Source organism: Hyperoodon ampullatus (genome assembly GCF_949752795.1).
Source record: "Hyperoodon ampullatus genome assembly, chromosome: 14".
NCBI lineage: Eukaryota > Metazoa > Chordata > Mammalia > Artiodactyla > Ziphiidae > Hyperoodon > Hyperoodon ampullatus.
The window spans coordinates 67155093-67175595 of record NC_136927.1 but is presented as its reverse complement, the minus strand read 5'-3'; the positions used below and the strand labels follow the sequence as shown (position 1 = coordinate 67175595).

Genomic DNA, 20503 nt, shown 5'->3' with positions numbered 1-20503 from the left:
CCATGGCCGCTGAGCCTGTGCGTCCGGAGCCTGTGCTCCGCAACGGGAGAGGCCGCAACGGTGAGAGGCCCGCGTACCGCAAAAACAAAACAAAACATAACAAAAAACAAAAAACAAGCTTCCCAGCCCGTTCTCAGTACCTCCAGCTGCAGCCTGCTTTTCCGGATATGCACACACGACTCTCCAAATGAAGCCCCTCCCAGACCCAGGCAGTCAGACAAGGCTCCCTACTGACCACCAGTCTCCTCTCAGCCCTGATGGTCCCCGGATACAGGCAGAAAAGCAGTCCATCTCCCCCAGGAAGTCGTCCCTGACTGCACCAGGACACAGCAACCACTCCCGCTGGAAACCTCCAGAGACCTCCCTCCAATGGCTCACCTGCCCTGTTTCCTGGGCTCCCACCTCTGGTTGACTGTCCTCCATTATCTCTCCCAAAACTCACCCCCTGAAGACACTCACCAAGGACTTGCCAGGAAAGTGAATGAAGCTTCTTCCAGGTCACAAGAGAGCACTGTGCGGGGGAGGTGGGGGGAAGAACTCCAGGGCCTGGCTCTGCTGCACACCGGCCCTGTGTCCTAGGGCCAGCCCTGGCTCCTGTCTGGACCTCAGTTACCTCCCCAGTGAAATGAAGGCTGCTTCCCTGGAGGACCACAGGTGGGCTTTGGGGGCCTCAACAAACCCTCTGATGCTGGACAAAACCATGTGGCATTTTTCTGAGGAAACGATCCAGTTTTCACCAACATTCCAGCTCTCAAGAGGATCACGACCTCCCAAAAAATGAGGAACCACTAGTCTAGACAATGTCCAGCGTCCCTTGTAGCTTCCCCACGTGGTCATTCACTCGTTTATTCGCTTCGTTCATTCAACCAACATTTCTTGGATGCCTGCTCGGTGTGGGTGTCATCATCATGCACAGAATCTGTGTATGTGTCATCCTGAGGTGTCACCTGAAGAGAGGAGCGTACGTGTGTGTGTGTGTGTGTGTGTGTGTGTGTGTGTGTCTACAGAGAGACAGAGGGAAAGGGGGGACCAAGGTGGGAGAGATGAGAAGAGGGAGGGAGAGGGATAGAGCAGACGCAGGGAAAGGGACAGAGAAAGATGAGCAACAGAGACAGAGATCGAGAGAGAGAGAGAGAGAGAGAGACAAACCCGCAGAGAGATCTGGAGGAAGAGGGGAAGGCGAGCATGTGCCACCGATGGGCAATGCCAGCCCCCCTAATTGATGGCTCTGAGCGAGGCCCCCCTCCCGGCTCCGGCTCTAACCTTCCAGATGCTCCCAGAGCCTCCACGCCTCGCATCCCAGGGGCACCAGCTTGGAGGGGGCTGGGGAGGCTGGTACTGATGCAAAGGCAGAGGGCACCCGCCTGGCCCCTTAGGCCAGTCCGCTAAAGGACCTCCCAGGCCCCTTCCCCCACTGCCACAGCTCCTCCAACTGCACGGGAGCAAATACCCTACCCGAACACTCACTCTAGACTCAGGCTCAGATAAAAACAGCAGCCGCCCAGTAGAACACTCAGGCAGGCGCGCCCACACCCCCGCTGCTCCCCATTGACTATGCTGGACTTGGATCCAGGAGCCTAGACTCTCAGCCCCGGGCTCTTTCAGCCAGACCCAGGCCTTCTCAGCATTCTGGCATCACGGACCCTGAGAGAATCTGACGAATCCAGGGCGCCGCTGCGGAATAAAGCACCTGCCCACAAGCCCAGGCGGTTTGGCAGCCGGGAGAGGACAGATGAGGGGGTTAAGAGCCACAAGCTGGGCTCAGGCCTGGCTCTGCCATCCAACATCTGTGTGTCCTCAGGCAAATTGCATCATCCCCCAAGCCTCAGAGTCCTCATCTGTAAAATGGGAGTGCCCTCGTCACAGGGCGGGCGAGAATTAGATGAGAGGAGGAGGGGGAAGTGGCAGGCACGGAGAAAATCCCCCATGAGTGCTGGCTGGTGTTCTGGTTCACAGCCCAAAAGGCCACTGAGAGCTAAGCACCATGTGCTGGACGGAATCCCACGCCACCGTCGGCTCCATCCTCACCTGTTGATTGGAGGACAAAGAATAGCGCTTGGGAGGATACAGATGGAGGTATTCTAGATGCTTAGAGCTTAGGAGAACTCGGCACTGTTCACGTGGGGAAATTGAGGGGGGCAGGGACGTGCCAAGCCACCCAGAAGGTGGAGGCAGTGGGAGGCTGGATAAAAACCCAGGTCCCATTCCCCGCCCCAATTCTGGCACTTTAACTGGGGGCTGAAATGACAAAGGAGTCACTATCCCCACCCCTCAACATGGGGAGCAGCGAAGGCCCCACTCCCACCACGTCCTGTGTGGGACCAGGCATCCCCGGAGTCCGGAGCTTCACCCACCTAAGCCCTTGTCCCAGCCCCACCACTAAACGCTGGGTGACACATCCTTATTAACCGCCCACTGTGTTCTGGCTTCTCTGCCCACTTCACCAGTCTTTGCTCCTTTGGGAAAGAAGGCAGGAATCCCCCCGTGACACCCCCAGCTAATAACTGGTCCAGCTTACATACCTTCTGAGATGGGGAGCTCACCACTGGGTACCTTAACTGCTCCAGGAGTGAGCGCCCTTCTCCAGGCTGAACATCATCCCTGCTTCTTAACTCATCACAATCTATACTTATATGTATCTTATAAGTTTAGTTGTCTGAGCAAGAGCCTTAACTGTCTTCTTCACTGATATGTCCCCAGTGGCTAAAAGAGCCTGGTCCATGGCAGGTTCTCAACTGATATTTGTTGAAGGAATGAAGGAAGGAAGGAATGATCAAGCTTCCAATAAATGGCAGCAGCCCGTTAGGCCAGCAGTTCCCACTATGAGGAGTACGGAGTATGAGATGGGAGGGGCTGGCCTGCAGGCCAGCAGCCCCCAAGTCCAGTCACCCCCGCACACAGATGGGCCTGGGTACCACCCGTACTACTATGTCATTTGTGTTTTTCTATAAACTAACCCACTATGGGTTGTTTGTTTTTTTTGCGGTACGCGGGCCTCTCACCGTCGTGGCCTCTCCCGTTGCGGAGCACAGGCTCCGGACGCGAAGGCTCAGTGGCCATGGCTCACGGGCCCAGCCGCTCCGCGGCATGTGGGATCTTCCCGGACCGGGGCACGAACCCAAGTCCCCTGCATCGGCAGGCGGACTCCCAACCACTGCGCCACCAGGGAGGCCCCCCGCTATGTTTTAATATCCCCGTTAGGCTCATCCTAAGCAATCATATCTGTGAAATCACAGTTTTGATGTGCTGGTTATATTTTTCCAATCCACATTAAAATAAATGCATAACTCTTAAAATGTAAGAGGTTTGTCTGCATTCCTCCTAAAACCATCTCTCAGGTAGGACCCAATCTTGCTGAGGGCGCGGGGGCTTCTTAAAGAAGGGTTTCAACTGGGTATGGTGGAGCTGAGTCCTCTGCTGGCTTCGAGAAAGGGGAGGGGACACAGCGGTGGGCAGGGGGACCCGGAGGAGGAGCAGCCCCTCTGCCCCCCCGTCCCCACTTCCCTTCTCCACAGCAGCAGGTACCAGAGGGATCCCGGGGTCACCAGCTGGGAAAGGAGTGGATTTATTCCCCCAGTGAGACCACTGCCCCTTTTCCTGTTGGAAGAATCTCACTGGGGTCTGGGAGAAGAAGATACATCCTGGGACCCCATGACCCTCAAGGCTGCAGCATCTCATATGCACCCCAAGGGTCTGAGTCCACCCACTGCAAGGTGAAATCAGCCTTACCCACCCCAGATGTCCTTGCTGTGGTCAGTAGGATGAGGAGGGGTTCCAGTTTTGTGATTTTTCTACTAATAACATGGATTTCTAATGAAATTAAAATTACCTGAATGTTTAAAACAATATTGACTTGGAATGAGCAAAAGTTGAAGAATTCAGACCTTAGACCTCTGCCTTATCGTCCTTGCCACCCATTCAGTCATTCCCTGCCACCTCCCCAGGCTGGGCATCGTGGAGGGTACCAGGACACAAGGGAATCTGACCCGTACCCCCGGTCATTACAATGGGAGTGGTGAGAGTGGCCGGATGCCGGCCACTGTAGAGCCAGCAGGCCCCAAATTCCCTTCGGGGCTGAGAGACTCTTCCCATAACCCCCTCAACAGCTGGTTCAGTCCCTGAAGTCCAAGGTCATGGCCAAGCACCAGGAGGTGGGGTTGCTTCATGCCCCCTTTCCCCTCTTTCTGACACCTGCCCCTCACGTGGGTGCCAGCATCACTGTTCACACCACGTACTTCCTCTCCTTACGCATATGATTTTCTCAACCTCCAACAGAAGCTGGAAAGTCACTGAGGCAGGGTCCTGGTCTGGGGGTTGCCATGTCTGCTGCTGCACAGCTGGGGCATGGAATGTGGAGGTCCCCGTGCTCACTCCTTCCACCACAGGAAGTCTCGTGACCTTGGGCCTCTCCCTCATCCTCTCTGGGAACACAACAGCACTGTGAGCATGGGCCCTGGAGCCACATTCTGGGCTCCGCTCTGGGCTCCAACACTTGCTAGGTGCGTGACCTTGGGCAAGCCTTTAACCTCACGTCTCAGTTTCCTCATGAAAACATCGGGCCAGGGAAAGTCCCCTCCCCTTAGGGTTCTTATGAGGATCAGATGAGATAATGCCATTTACGGCCCTGGCATGACAATAAACATTTGCTTGCGTATAATTTTCACTCTCTTTGTATCGAGTTGGGTCAGGTGATCCCAAAAGCCAAGCACTAACCTCCCAGGCAATTTGGGCCCACGGTCTCTTGCCCGTGGCCTTGGTCTTCCCCTCTGTTAGATGGGTAGAAAAAAATGGTCCCAGAGGTCCTGCTGGCTTGGCCTGAGCCTTAGTGATTCATTCCAAGCGCTCCATCTCCTGCCTCAGGGGCTGGTGGGTGGGAAGGGACCACTTTCCTGGCACCCCCCCGACCCTGCCCACTTGTTTGTCAACAGGAGACTTTCCCCAACACCCCTGCTGTCAGGGTGGCAGTGAGCCAAATTCCTCGTCCTGCTGGCTGCCTGTGGCTCCCCTTGCTTGGGGAAAAGGCTGAGGGAGCCGCTGATAGGCGAAGTGTCAAAAGCAATTGGTGTGAAGGACTTAGGGAAAACTGCTTGCGAGGGTCAATTCCCTGCCGGAGGCCGGGAAACCCTCAGCCCAAGGTGGAGTGTTTACGGGCATAATTGATAGAATAATCAGCAACACCCAAGACAACGACGAACACATTTTTAACATCATAACCTTCAGAAGACAGCACTCAGTTTTCTCCATCTCCCAGCCACCAAACTAGCCAGCTTACTGATGGGGAGATACCAACAGTTCGTTAAGGAACGCGAGAAAGCCAGTCATTTTTCAGTGCACAGGCTGTTTGCCAAATGGCCCGGCGGCGCCCCCACCTCCCCCAGCGCCCCGCTGCTCCCTCCTGGCAACAGAGAAAACCTCAGGACAGTGAATCGCTCAATGGACAAAGCGCCAGGCCAAGCCAGGATCTTTGTCTGCAGCGGGGTGTATTAATACTTGAAGGTGCTGGCGTGTGTGTGTGTGTGTGTGTGTGTGTGTGTGTGTGTGTGTGTGTGTGTGTGTGTGTGTGTGTGTCAGGGCAGGGGCGGGAGGATGGATGTTTGCTGCAGAGTAAGGCTTCCTGGGGCTCCTCTGAGGGTCCACATACCTGTTCCAGCCTGGACTTCTTCCTCTCTTGCAAAACCAGACCAATCCAGCAGCCCCTGGCACCAGACAATTTCCCATCCCTACATGTCTCATCAGGTTTGAGTGAATACTTAAGGCAGTGGCTCCCAGACTCCAGGTGGCTTGGTAATCATCTCGGGAGCTTATTAAAATGCAAATTCCAGGGTCCCATCAACAATCATTTTGGCCAATGGGTCTGGGGAGGACCCCAGGATCTGCATTTTAACAAACTCCCTGGGCGATTGCAATGCAAGAGGTCCACAGAGATCTTCATAAAGATCCTGCCTTCCGGGGACTTCCCTGGCAGTCCAGTGGTTAAGACTCGGAGCTTCCACCACAGGGGGGCATGGGTTTGATCCCTGGTCTGGGGAAAGTAAGATCCCACATGCCGTGCAATGCGGCCAAAAAAAAAAAAAAGAAGACAAGATCCTGCCTGCCGTGGACAAGATCTAGAAAGAGTCCTGGAGAAGGACGCTAATCCAGCTTCCTGCTTCTAACTTGCATGTGGCCTCAGCAAGATCCCATCACCTTTCTGAGCTACTGGCTCCTCCTCCCGGTGGAACCCACTGCCTTACCAGTTCTCTGGGTAAGTGGAAGGGAGTCCCTTGGGCAGAGCTGGGCAGAGGAAGGAGACCCATCACACGACTGGCCAAGCCTGCCTCAAGGCTGTCCCAGAGGAGGCAGGCCCGGAGCAGAACTGCCAGACACACCTTCAGTGTAGACACAGCTCCCCAGCTCTCTGTACAGACTCAGTGACCTTGGGCAAGTCACTGGCCCTCTCTAACCTGTTTCCTCATGTGTCCAGCACCAGCCTGGCACGAATAATGTCAGCCTTAGTGAGTTAACACTGGCAAGGGGTTTGGTAGCACCTGGCACACAGTAGGCAGTTCATAAATGTCAGCTCCCTTTCCTCCCACCCGCTGTGCTCATGGCAATGAGCTAACCCTGTCTGATGAGGAAAAATCAAAATAGCTGCCATCAGTTGAATACCTACTGGGCATAGTCACTGACCATCACCACCCCTGCCTCCCACTTCCCTGAGGTCTCCCTAAGAGGCAGGTACCACTCACTCCCCATTCACTCCTCATGCCTTTAAAAAACCCTCTGCGAAGCAGACTGAGTGGAGGTAGCAGGGAGAGGGAAGCGAGACAGATGTCCTTGCAGACCCATCTGACCTCGGGCTTTCCCTGTGACAAGCCCCGGGGCGAGCAGGCGGAAGGCGTTAGCCTGGCGGCTGGGCTGGGACCGAGCTGGAGAGGTGAGCAGCCACCAGGCGGCTGGGGTCAATGGACTCCTCCCGGGCACACCCCCCACCCCCGCCCCCGCCGCTTCCAGCCTCCTACCCCTACCCAAGACGCAGAGACACCTGCCTAACCCAGCCACGTTTCCTGAATCAGCTGAGGACACGCGGAGCCCAGGAATAATGAAATGATCAGGCTCCAATCTGCTAAACAGCAATTTCTGGGCTTTTTCAGCACACATAGCTTTTATTAAATTGGTATTCTCCTCCTGAACACAAACGGCTATTAGACATGACCCACTTATCCGCCGTGTCTCACTATCATTAATAACAGTTTCTTTTTGTGATTAAGTGAGTGGCTCCAAACCCTTCCCGTGGTTTCGGGCGTTTGGCCTGGCAGAGGGGCAGCACTGGGGGCTCCTCGGCGTCTGCTACTTGGTGACTTTGAACCTGGCAGTGTTGGGAGATGGCAGTCTGGCCCCTGCAGAGCAGCCTGGCCTCCTCGCTTCTTGGGGAACAGAATGAGCCCTAGAGGGGTGACTCGCTGGTCCAGAACTGCAAGGCGGGTCAGTAAGAGAAGCCAGGTTCCCCCGCAGCCAGTGCTGTGTCCTTGACATCCAACCCCTCCTCTGGGCCTTCGCTGGCCCTCCCCAGGGTTCAGCAGGGACGTTACAGCTAGTGGGGCAGAGCTGTGCCCTAAGCACGCCTGGCACCAGGGGGCAGGCGGAGACTGCCACACAAAGGGCAGACCCTGCTTTCCTATGGGGGGGTCACCTTGGGGCCTCAGAAATGACAGAGTGGCACCCAGATCCTAGGGGTCTGGTGCTCCAGGGACAGGATGATGGTAAACCTCAGAGCCCCAGTCCTTGTATGTCTCGGGACCACAAACTCAGGAAAGCCCTTCCTTGGAAAACCCTCCTAGTGTAAGTTCCAACTGTGCCAAGGAACTGAGCGAACTGAGTGGAACCAGGAGGGGAGCGGAAGGAGGAATTCCCAGTCTCCCTTGAATGCGAGGGAATCTGACAGGGAGATGAATGTCCTGGAAAAAGCAGTGTCTTTGCCCGACAGACCCTGGGGCCAGTCTCAGCTCAACCACTCACTCACTGTGTGACCTTGGGCGAGTCCCTTTACCTCTCTGAGCCTTGATTTTTCCATCTGTAAACTAAGGATCAAAATAAGCCTTCCCCTATTTACCACCACTGCAGCCAGGTCGGTAGAAATTAGCTGAAGGATAAGAAGGGTGCGTAAATGGTACACAGAGAGGTCTCTATTTAACATGGTAAGGAGGAAGGGTGCAGGGAGTCATGGTTCCCAAAAGCAGAGACCCTGAGAAGGGCTTTAGAAGTGCCCCCTACTTTCCGAAGCAATTCCACTCATGCGTCATGCCCCAGCAGCCTTCTCTGATTACCTACCATGGCCCTCACTCTTTTCCATCAGAATAAATCACCCAGTTCTCTGCCGTTTGTGCAAACCTCTCCCCAGCCCTGGGCATACAGTGCCCAGCACTGGTGCTGCAGCCTCTCCTACCAGATTGGAAGCCTTTGTACGGAAGAGATGGATGGACAAACGGTCTCCATTTTCATCTATGCCCTGGTCCCCATACCGGAAGGAGCCTGGCTCATGGGGGCAGGGGGCGCCCCCAGAGCTGCCAGCTTCAGACAATCCAACTCTACTGCTAACTTGGGCTCCTCTGGGGCTAGAAGGAGCTTCTGACACTCAGGCAACCAGTGCTAGGAATGTTCTCTTGCTCCCCGGCTCTCACAGTGGCTGAGTTGAGATTTCCCACCTTTCAGTCCTCCAGGGTCAAAGATGAGGACGGGTGGGTACCCTATAGAAGGATGGCAGGGGCTTCCTGTCCCACCCCCTCCCCAGAGGCAGACAAAAGCTCCTGGCTTCCCTCTTTCTCTTCCATGCCTCTGGCTGGAAGCAACAATGCCAACTATTCCAATGTCTTGGAGGGGCTCCTACCAAGCCTTCGTCCCCAAGATGCCACCCACCTGACAGGGGTGGCTGCAGCCCAGGCTACCAGTTCTCAAGAGGTGGGGTCTTCTGTCCCCCAGGACCTTTCCCAGTGGGGGAGGTGTGGAGAGGGAGGGGACAAGGACAGCTGTGGGGTTAAACCCACAAAGGGGAAAGGCAGATGGGCGGAAAGCGGTGGGTGAGCAAAGTGTGTTCACAAAGTGTTTGTATATGCCAGTGTGTCTGCAGGCAGGCGGGCAGGCAAGAGTTGTGCGCTTGGGTGCCAGCTGGCAGGGTCTGAGTCCTCCAGCCCCAGTGCCTGCTGAGTGTGTAGTGAGCATATGAGTGAGAAGGGGGATCTGAGATGGTGTCTGGAGATGCGTGAGGGTAGGAGTTGTGAGTGTGAGAAAGCAGTGAGTGTGGCTGTGCGTCCGTGGCTGTGAATATCTGTGTGGTCGTGGAGGTGTGTGTATCGCAGCGAGTGGGGGGGTGTGGGTGTGGGAGGAGAGAGTCCTCCGCGAGAGGGGCATAGGGGGTACCCCCTCCTCCGCAAGGGTGGCCAGGGAGCCAGGGCCGGTCCATAGACCCGGCAGGGGGCGCCCCAGGACTCCCGCCACCGGCACCATGGGTTCGAGCCCGGGGACGGCCAAGTTGGAGCCGCGCGGCCCAGGGTGGGGTTTGGCGTGGAAGTCCGCGAGGGCGGCGACCCAACTCACCGTGGCTGGAGATGTGGTTGTCCCAGGGCGCGTGGCCGGCGGGCCGCGTGGCGCCGCCGAGTTGCAGGAAAAGTGCCAGGTAGTGGAGGGCGCCCAGCGCCACGCCGAGCAGGGCCCCCATGGTGCGCGCTCGGGCCGGGGGCGCCGCCGCCTCACATCGGGGCTCAGGAGACCGCAGACACCACGCCCGCCGTCCCCTGCCCGGTGCGGCCTGGTTGCCCCGCTGCGGCTGCTGCCCCTCGCCCGCTGAACCCGGTCTGGCCCCGGCTCCAGTCCTCGCCCGGCTCCGGCCCAGCCCCGGCTGCGGGTAGCGAGCGCACGCCCTGCCGACCGTCTCCGACTGCGGGACTCTTCCCTTCCGCGGAAGGCCACTCCGCTCGGTGCCGCTGCCGCCGCACCCCCTCCCTCCCACTCCCTCCCTCCCGCCCGCCCAGAGGAGGAGGCGGCGGAGGGATCTGTCGCTTGATTTATCATCAAAGTTTTGCCCAGGCTGGGATTTTTAAAGCGGTACCCGCAACTTCCCCGGCTGGAGAGAGCAGGCGGGGGAGAGATGGGGTGGAGGAAGCCACCCCAGGGACCCGGTTCCTGCAAAGCATAACACCGCTGGCTTGAGAAACAGAAATGCTCTCCATCGGGAAAAGGAGAAAAACCAGCTGACCAGCCGCCAGACCCAGCGCGCTCAGGAGGGACTCCTCAACTTTGCTAGCCGGGCGGTGCCGGGGTCAGGGAGGCACGTGGGGGTGGGGTGGAGGTGAGGTTGAGGTAGGATGGGAACCTGGGCTGAGGCACAGGAGACCTGGTTAGACCTGGTTAGACCTGCCGGCCTCAGCCTTTGGCTCCCAGTGTGATCGTGTCCGGGTGTCTACCCCTGTCTGAGCTTCAAGGTCTTCAACTGAGAAGTGGGAATAATAGCTGCCTTCAGGGATCCTGGTGAGGATTTACAAAATCGTGTGTGTAAAGCGCTAAGCATAATGCCGCGCTCGTGGTAGGAGCTCAATAGTTATTACTGTTGTTGTTTCCCTCTCTGGGACTCAGTTTTCGTGTCTGTAATAGTGGGCGTAAGGCAGGCTAGTTGCTGGGTCTTCTTCTAGCTTAGAGATGCTGGGCCCTGCACAGTGGATTGGATCGCCCCCTTCTGGACTATAGGGCTCCCTTCCTCGGACAGATGGGCATAGTGGAATGTTGGGCGGGTGGTGAGGGGGAAGGAGGTGGTGGTGAATGAAGCCATTTTCATTCCCAAGAGCAGGAATCCAACGAGATCCTCCGATTCCTTCTCCAACTGCTTAACTGGGGCTGCTGGGACAGACCTTCAGTACAGACACAAGGCGGACCTACTGTGGCCCCATTTAAAAGAAGATTAAACACATTAAATCAGAGAAGTAGCTTCTCCGAGGCCCCACAGCGAGTCTGGGGCTAAGTCCCTGATTCCCGGGCAGGGTCCCTCCTGCTCTCATCCCTTGTGCTTTGCCGGGCATCATTCCTGACGGCCTGTCCGCCGCTGTTTCAGCACCACGGAGGAGGACAGCGTTAACCCCGACACCCATCTTTTTTTTTTTTTTTTAAATAAATTTATTTATTTGTTTTTGGCTGCGTTGGGTCCTCGTTGCTGCACACAGGCTTTCTCTAGTTGTGGCGAGCGGGGGCTACTCTTTGTTGCGGTGCGCGGGTTTCTCATTGCGGTGGCTTCTCCCGTTGTGGAGCACGGGCTCCTGGAGCACGGGCTCCAGGCGCGCGGGCTTCAGTAGTTGTGGCCCGCGGGCTCAGTAGTTGTGGCTTATGGGCTCCAGAGCACAGGCTCAGTAGTTGGAGTGCACGGGCTTGGTTGCTCCGCGGCATGTGGGATCTTCCCGGACCGGGGCTCGAACCCGTGTCCCCTGCATTGGCAGGCGGATTCTCAACCACTGCGCCACCAGGGAAGCCCCATGGACACCCACCTTTTCAACCTCACCAACCGCACCTCCGCGGGCTCTTAGATGGGCAGGTTCAGCACCAAGGACAGACCTTCTGATTTCCTCCCTCGCCCCCGCTGAATGGGAGTCAGCGCCTGAGACGGCCCACATCCGTCTCCAGACCACACACAGGTGGATCCAGCATTGTGGACAGCACCCCAACTTTGAGAATGAAGTTAGAGCCCAAAGGACAGCTTCTCCCTCCGCCCCTCCACCCCCGTCTTTACTCTGTGCCGCACACCCCTTTACAATAGTATGGCGGGCAGCACACCCAGTTGGGGCCTGTGGTCACCAGCAACAATACAGTTTATTTGAAACTATCTACGCTCAGCACCCTGAAGTGTCGCGCACTTACAAATACTGTTTCTGTACAACTGACAGCCCTCACAGGACCGGTGGCGCGGCACTGCCTTCAGCACCGCAGAAGGACAAAACCCCATCCTAGCTCATTCCTGCCCATGTTATCTGGAGGAGTGGCCTTTTATTTAGTTATTTTTTTGCCTGACTAACTTACTTCTCACTTCCTTCCCACTTAGAGGTGGTATTTAGGCTATCCTGGGTTGACCAGCTGTCTTGGGCCCTACGAAAGTATTTCCTTATTCATTAATTCGATTGACTCTCACTCCCAGTGAAATGGGCTTCATTGCCCCCACTATAAAGATGGAGAAACTGAGAATCTTCAAGAACACATAGCAGGGACTTCCCTGGTGGTCTAGTGGTAAAGAATCTGTCTTACAATACAGGGAACGCGGGTTTGATCCCTGGTCAGGGAACTAAGATCCCACATGCAGCAGGGCAACTAAGGCCACCTGCCACAACTACTGAGCTCACCTGCCTCAACTAGAGCCCGCACCGCAAACTACAGAGCCCACGCGCTCTGGAACCCACGTGCCACAGCTACAGAGCGCATGCGCCCTGGAGCCTGCGCACAACAACTAGAGAGAGAAAATCCGCGCCACCACAAGAGAGAAGCCTGCATGCCACAACCAAAGATCTCGCATGCCTCAACGAAGGTCCCACGTGCTGCAGCTAAGACCCGACACAGCCAAAAATTTTTTAAATAAATAAATAATAAATAAATAAATCTAAAAAAAAAAAAATTGATCACATAACAGCACCAAGACTGGAACCCAGGATTCTTTCAATCCCAGGCTGAAGCCTCTCCAGGAGAATGTAATGGCAGAAACGGGGCCCAAACCCAGGGCTTTCTCCTCTTAAACCTCAGATTGGAGGGAAGGGGGCAGAGGCAAGGGGACAGGGAGAGATCGGAGACTAGAAGAGACAGGAGAAACAAGAGACTCCGCTTGCGGGCTGCAGAGGAACGAGGTCAGGGTGGGACAGCAGCTCTGCCACTAACCCACTGCCTGACCTTCAGGAATCCTTTTTTCTCATAGTCTGGGACAGGGTTAAACCCTCTAACCTCTGAGGTTCCTTCGAGGACAGACCTCCAGGGATTTAATGAGTTTGAAAAGGCTCATGCTGTAATGGCTCTGCTCAAAACCCTCCCATGGCCTTGTTTATCACAGAAATCTTGTCGTCTCTGGTTTGCATTCAAGGTCCCAGCCTCACCTCCTGCACATACCAGACATCATTCTCCCCATGTTCTCTCCCTGAACATGCCCTAGCTTCATCACGTCCTTACCCTTCCCAGTGCTTCCCCCTCCACATGCATGCCTTCCCCTCTGTCTAGCTGAGTCTTCCATTGGCCAAGGTCCAGTCTGCATCCCCCACAGGAAGAAATGCCTGCTGCCTTCTTCCAATCTCTGAGCCTCTGTTGGCCCATTACTGTCTACCCAGCGCTGTGCTAAGAACTTTACTTATCCCACTTAATCCTCAGAACTACCAAGCCTATAGGGTAGAATAGTGTGGTTATATGTATGGGCTCTCATTTTGAATCCTGCCAACTGCTAGCTGTGTGACCTTAGATACGTTACTTAACCTTTCTGTGCCTGAGCTTCCTTATCTGTAAACTAAAGATAATAATACCTCCATCACAAGATTATAGTGAGGATTAAATGACTTGCTACATGGAAATCACTTAGAACATTGCCTGGCACATAGTAAATAGTAATATACAGTAAATACATAGCCATATACATGTTGGCTATTATTATTATTTACAGATAAGTAAACAGATGCTCTGAGAGGTTAAGTATCTTCCCCACTGTCTCACAAGACAGTGGTAGAGCCGTGATATGTTTGACTCCAGAGCCGATGCTCTTGGCATAATACCTAAGCACATCTAGTTCAACCCACCCAGCTTAGGAAACTAAGACCCAGAGAGGATGAGTGAATTCCTCAGTCACAGAGCCAACCATGACAGAACTCGATCCAGGACCTCTGTCTCCCAGCTCAGGGCTCTCCCAAAATACCATACTGTCCCATTTGTATTTCTTACAGCACCTAAAATGTACTTTACAGCTTATGAATCACATTTACACCCATGCTCGCGTATAATTCACGCAACAACCCCTAGGGCCGCTATTATTTTTTATTTATTTATTTTATTTATTTGTTTTATTTCTGGCTGCATTGGGTCTTCATTGCTGTGTGCGCGTTTTCTCTAGTTGCAGCGAGCGGGGGCTACTCTTCGTTGTGGTGCATGGGCCTCTCATTACGGCTTCTCTTGTTGTGGAGCACAGGCTCTAGGTGCTTTGCGGGCTCAGTAGTTGTGGCTCGTGGGCTCTAGAGCACAGGCTTAGTAGTTGTGATGCACGGGCTTAGTTGCTCCACGGCATGTGGAATCTTCCCGGACCGGGGCTCGAACCCGTGTCCCCTGCATTGGCAGGCGGATTCCTAACCACTGAGCCACGAGGGAAGCCCAAGGCCGCTATTATTACCTTCCTTCTTTTACACATGAGGAAACTGAAGCTCAGAGAGATGAAGTAACCTGTTCAACATGGCACAGGGAAGCAGGGCAAAAGCTGGATGTGAAAGGATGAATCCTCAGCCCATATTTCTCCTCTGTGTAATTCTGCCTCTTTTCTGCTTTGAGATCCAAGTGCAAACAGCAGACACTGTGGAAGCTAAGAGCTTAGTGGAGGCACAAGGTAAACGAAAGCTATTCCAGGAAATAGTCTCTAGGAATTCACCAGGGCGGGTGGCTGTTGTCACTCATTTCACTCTGGGAATGCTCTAGGAGATGGTGAGCTTCCCATCCCTGGAGGCAATTAAACAAGCATCTAGTGGTCACGTGGATGCCAAGAGGCAAATATCACTGTTATTTCCATGACCCAAATGAGGCTCAGAAGGTGAACATCATGTTAAGGATTTCAGTCAGGAAAGACGATCTTTTAAAAGTTCCCCTCAAGCAGGGGATCTCGCAATGTCCCCTGCCTCTGACCCAAGCTCCCTGGAGAGTCCCCAGCCTCCCCTTGACCCAGGGAGGCCAGCCTCCTTTTCCTCCTTGAGAGGTGTCACTTGAGCACCATGGCTCTGTCAGTGGTAACAGCCGTAAGATTTGTCCTTTTAATCCAGAATCGATAACAAATTTCATTTAAAAATAAACCAGGCATTGGGAATCACTCACCATGTGGGCCAGGGTGCTATATAGCGCCGTCTAAATGGCCCCCTTCTGCTCATTTATCAATGCCAAGAGGGGGGAAATACCTAAGCTGCCTGATTCATGGAGAAACTACCTGAATGTATCATCTCCTAACAATGAGCAATTGAGCCCCGAGTTGCCCCTTTTAACACACCAATAACATGTGGAGCGCGGCTTCATGAGAGCTTATCGGAGACCCCACGGTCGCTGGCTTGGAGGGAGCCCATTTATAAGGGGGAACAATGGCTTCAGTGTGTAACCGCCTAATTTCCAGAATGCATTACTGAGCTCAGAGGAGCAGTGGAATTCTATTAAACTCTTATCTGTCATGGGAGGGTATGAAAGCTGCGGGGAAATCCAGACTTAGCAGAGACATGCCCAGAAAGGACTAGGGCTGACCCTGGGAGGGGGTGAGCAAACCCAGAGGGGAAGAGGGGCAGGCGGGGCCCTGGATGGGTGAAAATATGTGCGTTAATAGAGCTCTGGTTTCCAGCGATTATGTTTACATCAGCGAATAAAACTTGGCAATAAAACATCAGAGCTGTGTCTCAGACAGCATTTCCTTTTACAGCCTGGTGTATTTCACTCATTATAACAGGAGGCAAGGAGCTTGAGGTGTTCCCATGTCTCCCCCTTTAATTAAATTTCCTAAATTACTGCCCAAAATTTGGATAAAGCAAGAGACTTACAGCTCTCCTAATCTCCATCACGGTTCCCATCCCATCATTGTGGTGGCCCTGACTGTACCAGGATCCAATATTATTAAACTGAAATACTGTGGGCATTGCCTGCCTGGGCTCTGGTTTGTAAAAGGAGATGTAGCCTCAGGAGAAAAATTGGCCCAGGCTCAGAAAAGAGGCCTGGGTTCTGGGAATTACTTTGCCATCATCTTGCTGGGTGACCTTGGGCAAGTTACTTCCCCTCTTTGAGCTCGATGAGTTCCCTTTTTCTCCAAACATTCATCTGGAGGCTTTTAGAGTTGATTGGGGTCTGGGGTACCCTTTTGAATGCACACTGGGATGACTTAGGGAGCTTTAAAAAAATAATGATGTTCAGACCACACCCCAGAGATTCTGACCCAACAGCTTTGGGTGAGGCTAGGCCTGGTAACAGGCTTTTTCGAAATTTCCCAGGTGATCCCAGTGCACAGCTGGGGTTGAGCACCGCTGGCCTAGGCACAGAGTTATGAGATGTTAGTGGACTTCAGACTCTCTGGGGAGGCTGGTTGTGTCTGCAGAGTCCCAGGCCCCACTCCTGGGTGGGTCTCTTCCAGTATGGCTGGGGGAGATGTCAGGGAATCTGCTGGCTTACCAAGCTCTCAGGTGTACCTCGTGCAGGGATCCAGTGGGCCACAGTGAGGACCCCGACAGGACGGGAGGACAGGGGCTCCTCCTCTTCTGGTCCTTGAATTGGGTCCAGCCAGCCTCTTGGGGCAAGGAGGCCACCTGCCCCAGCTCTCACGTGCAGGGCAGCACAGGGGGCCAAGCTGTGACCCCCTCCCACCCAGGTCTGGGACGCTCTTCTCTGATGGCTGATTCCTTTATCTGTTCTCCCACAAGCTGGGCAGGAGCCGTGAGTGCCCTCTACAGTCAGGCCATGTCTCTGTCACGTGAGCCTCCAGGTTTCCTTCTGCCCAGGTGGTTCACCCATGATGCAGACCCAGATCCTCCCATCTTTGTGGATTCTGAAACTTCATCTGCCCTCTGCCTCCCTCAGAACTCATGGGCCAATTAGGAAGCGCCTAGCTAGGCTGAGGGCCATGCCTAGGCCAGAAGCCAGGGACAGGGGGAGGTCATCCAGGCTGGCCCCTGTCCCTTCCAGGCTGAGTAACCCCATGAAGACCTGTGGGGCCACTCTGAGGTTTTCTTTCTGGATTGCAGCCTGGGTGGACCACGTAGAGCGAAGACATCATCTAAAACCTAGAATTTAAAAGAACTCTGTTTTTTAACGGAGAAGGGTCATCAAGGATCAACCATGGCTACCCCATTGTATAGATGGGAGAACTGAGGCCCCGAGAGGGGTGAGGACAAGCCTAGGGTCTCACAGGGAGGAAATGGCAGAGCCAGGCCAAGGACCCAGGTCTCCTGACTCCAGCTGGAGTCTTTCCTCCACGTGTCATGAGGACAGCAGACAGAACCCATCATCAACTTTGCAGCCAGGCAGCTACTCCAGAGGCATCCCACTCTGGGGTTTCCCAAAGGGGGCACCTCTCTGAGGTCCAGAGAACCCCTCTAGGCCTTGGCTCTCAGGTTTGAACTCAAGCCCATAAATTGCACTCTACCAAGGCCAGTGAAACGTGCACGAGCTGTGTATTTGTGTTGTCCCAGCAAGGAGCCTAATGATAATCCCCATCAAGGGCGATTAATTGCATCAGAAAGACGGGGTTCCTAGGGCCCTTCACCCTGCCAACCGGGTGCTTATTAAACACGACAGGACAGCAGGGTCTCTGCCAATTTCGAGGCTCTGCTTGTGGGAGTGTTTTTAAAATCCTGAAATGACGTTAATGGTGTTGTTAATGCCAGTCTAAATATTCCATGGCTGTGAGTAATTAGCTAGACTAACGCTGTCCAGTAGAAATCAAATGCGAGCCTGCATGTGTAATTTAAATTTTTCGGGAATTCCCTGGTGGCCCAGTGGTTAGGATTCCTCGCTTTCACTGCCGAGGGCCCGGTTCAATCCCTGGTTGGGGAACTAAGACTCTGTAAACCGCGTGGCGCAGCCCAAAGAATAAATAAATAAAAATAGCTTCTAGTAGCCACAATAAAGAAAAGTAAAAAGAAACAGGTGAAGTTAATTTAATAATATATTTGATGTAACCCCCAAATATTGTCATTTCAACCATAATCACTATAAAACATTATTCATGAGCTATTTTACATTCCTTTCATGTATAAGTCATCAGAATCTGGTGTGTATCTCACACTGATGGCACATCTCAATGGCATTTCTGGTGTTCAGTAGCCACATGTGGTTCTCGACTACCCTAGCGGACGATGAAGAGCTGAACCACTTCAAGGGGAGGCTGGGGTATCCAACAGATCTCACACAGAGGGAGGAAACAGGGATCTAGTGAGCACGTACTATATGCCAGGCACTGGGACTGATGTCACTAAATCCCCACGACGAATCTGGGATGTAGGTGGTGTTCACCTATCTTATAGCTGGGACAACTGAGGCTCAGAGAGGTGAAGTGACTGGGCTGAAGTCACACAGTGGCTGGGACCAAGGTCCGCTGCCCGAGACTTCTGCTGAGGCTCAGCGAGCTGGCCTTACGTGAGCCTGAATCCTCAGGGGTTATTTCCCTCTCGTTTCCCCCTCAAACATCTTTTTGAGATTTCTGGCTGCCGAGCAAAGGGAGCCTGTGGAAGGGGTTTGGCCAGCCTCGTCCTGAGCTCTGGAGAGGGAGCAGGGTACAAGTGCCAGGGGGGCAGCAACGACAGAACCCGTATCACGATTTTAATTAACTAATTAGTTGTACAACTAGCTGTTTAGTGTCTGTCTCCCCTCCTCGACTGTGAGCTCTTACAAGGAAAAACAATGTGATCTTTATTCCCCACTATATCCTCAAGGCCAAACAGCCTGCCCCCCAGCCAGCTGCACCTGGTAGGCTCTGGGTTCACTTCTTCTGGAACCTCCTCCATCACAAGGAGCTCCAGAGGAGGCTCCTTCCACCTCTGAAAGGCACGATCTGTTTGAAAAGGCAGTCCCAGGCCTGGGCTCAAGCTCCTGCTCGGCCATTTACTTACATGTGGCTTTGGACAAGTCACTTAAGCCTCCTGCATCTCAATTTCCTCACCTGTAAAATGGGAATAAAAGAGCTCATTTCATGGGGTTGTTTTAGGACCAGAGGGAAAGGCACATGGGACGCACTTTGTTCTCTGCTGTGTCTGTGTCAATTACCACTGGTGCCTTTATTGATATCATGGGACTTATGTCACATCCACAGGTGGGCCCTCGGTGGACCCTCTGGGCCAGAGAAGAGGGCTCTGTGCCTCTCAGATGTTTGAAGACAGGGACCAGGCCCCCATGTTTTCTTGTCTGTGCCCAGGTGTCCCCAGCCCCCTCTGCCGCCTGAGGGCCTTTGCTTGTTTTCTTTCCTTCTTTCCTTTCAAGCGTGTCTGCAGTGCCTGCCATGTGCTCTGCCCCAGAGCTACACCTGAGGGGTCCCGAGGCTGGCGACTCTCTCCACAGTGCTCATCTTGTCAGTCAGGCCGAGACCGGGTGCTCACCACACCTCCCAGGACCCACCGTGATCTGGGCCTGTCCCTCGTCACCTCTCTGCCCTTATCTTCCGTGCTGTCCCCTCGCCTCCCCTGCCCCAGTCACACTGGCCTCCTTGCTGCTCCTCAAACATTCCAGGAACACTCCTGCCTCAGGACCTTTGCATGTGATGTTCGTGTTCCGCGGAACACGGTCCTTTCAGACCCCCAGCGTCTGATCAAATGTTGTCCTGACCATCTAATATAAAACTGGGGTCCCCGCCCCTCTGAAGCCCCTTACATTTCTGTTTTTCTGAACTCTGACCATTATCTGCCTCATTACATGTTTATTTCTTGACTCTCTGTTGTCCTCACTACAATGGAAACCTCATGAGAACAAGGGGCAATGGCTGTCTTGTTCTCCAGCCTGGATCCTGGCACAGAGTGGGTGCTCAAGAACTAACTATTGAATGAACACACAAATGTGGTTTTTGAAACTTGTTTGTGCCGGTCTCCCCCAGGGACTGGAATGTCCTCGAGGGAGGGGCCGAGCTGGTTTTGCTCATCACTTTGCTCCTGCAGGGCCAAGCACACAGTGGGCCCTCAGCTGCTACTGGCCGTGTGGAACTGGACACGCCACACTCCGGGAAGGGTTATGACTTCTGTGTTACCATGACTCGCAGCTGTTTTTTGCTGAGGGTCTAGAATGTGCCAGGTCATACGTCAAGCGCTTACCTGTCTTTTCATTAAATCCTCACCACACTGAAAGGTAGATATTTATGCCCATCTTACAGATGAGGAAACTGAGTCCCGAGAGGTACCCAAGGTCTTCTAGCTGGCAAGTGCAGATCCGGGGTCCAGCTTGGCTCTTCCTGACTCCAAATAGGAAATAACACTCCCTGTGTTGGCCCCTCTGGGCACTGAGCTGAGTGCGATGTTCACGGTCCTCCTCGCAGCCACAGTGACCCCATGAGGTCCCACCACTGACATCCTTGTTTAATGATGAGCAGCCTGAGACTTAGAGGGATCAGACGTGTGCTGAAGATGACACAGCTTGTGGCCACCGGGTGACCTGTCTCTAGGGGTGAGCTCTTAATCGCAAGAAGGGTGTTGTTTGGGGCCAAAATCTCCGTTGACTGGAGGGGAGAGGGTCAGCCTGGCCCACTCTTGATGATGTTGGGATTTTGTTCCCCATCAGGTGGACCTGGGAGTCAGGCACGCCAGGCCCTAATCAGGCC

General features: G+C 54.1%; 1 protein-coding gene across 1 annotated transcript in view; it reads right to left on the bottom strand.

The window, feature by feature from the left end:
• Window positions 1-9694, bottom strand: part of VSTM2L (V-set and transmembrane domain containing 2 like) — a gene marked incomplete at both ends in the record, with an annotated part of 35674 nt that extends 25980 nt beyond the window's left edge. Inside the window, one exon of the mRNA XM_079719224.1 lies at window positions 9574-9694. Coding sequence (XP_079575350.1) covers window positions 9574-9694 — 121 coding nt within the window. The remainder of the gene's footprint in view (window positions 1-9573) is intronic.
• Between the last annotated feature and the right edge of the window lie 10809 nt (window positions 9695-20503).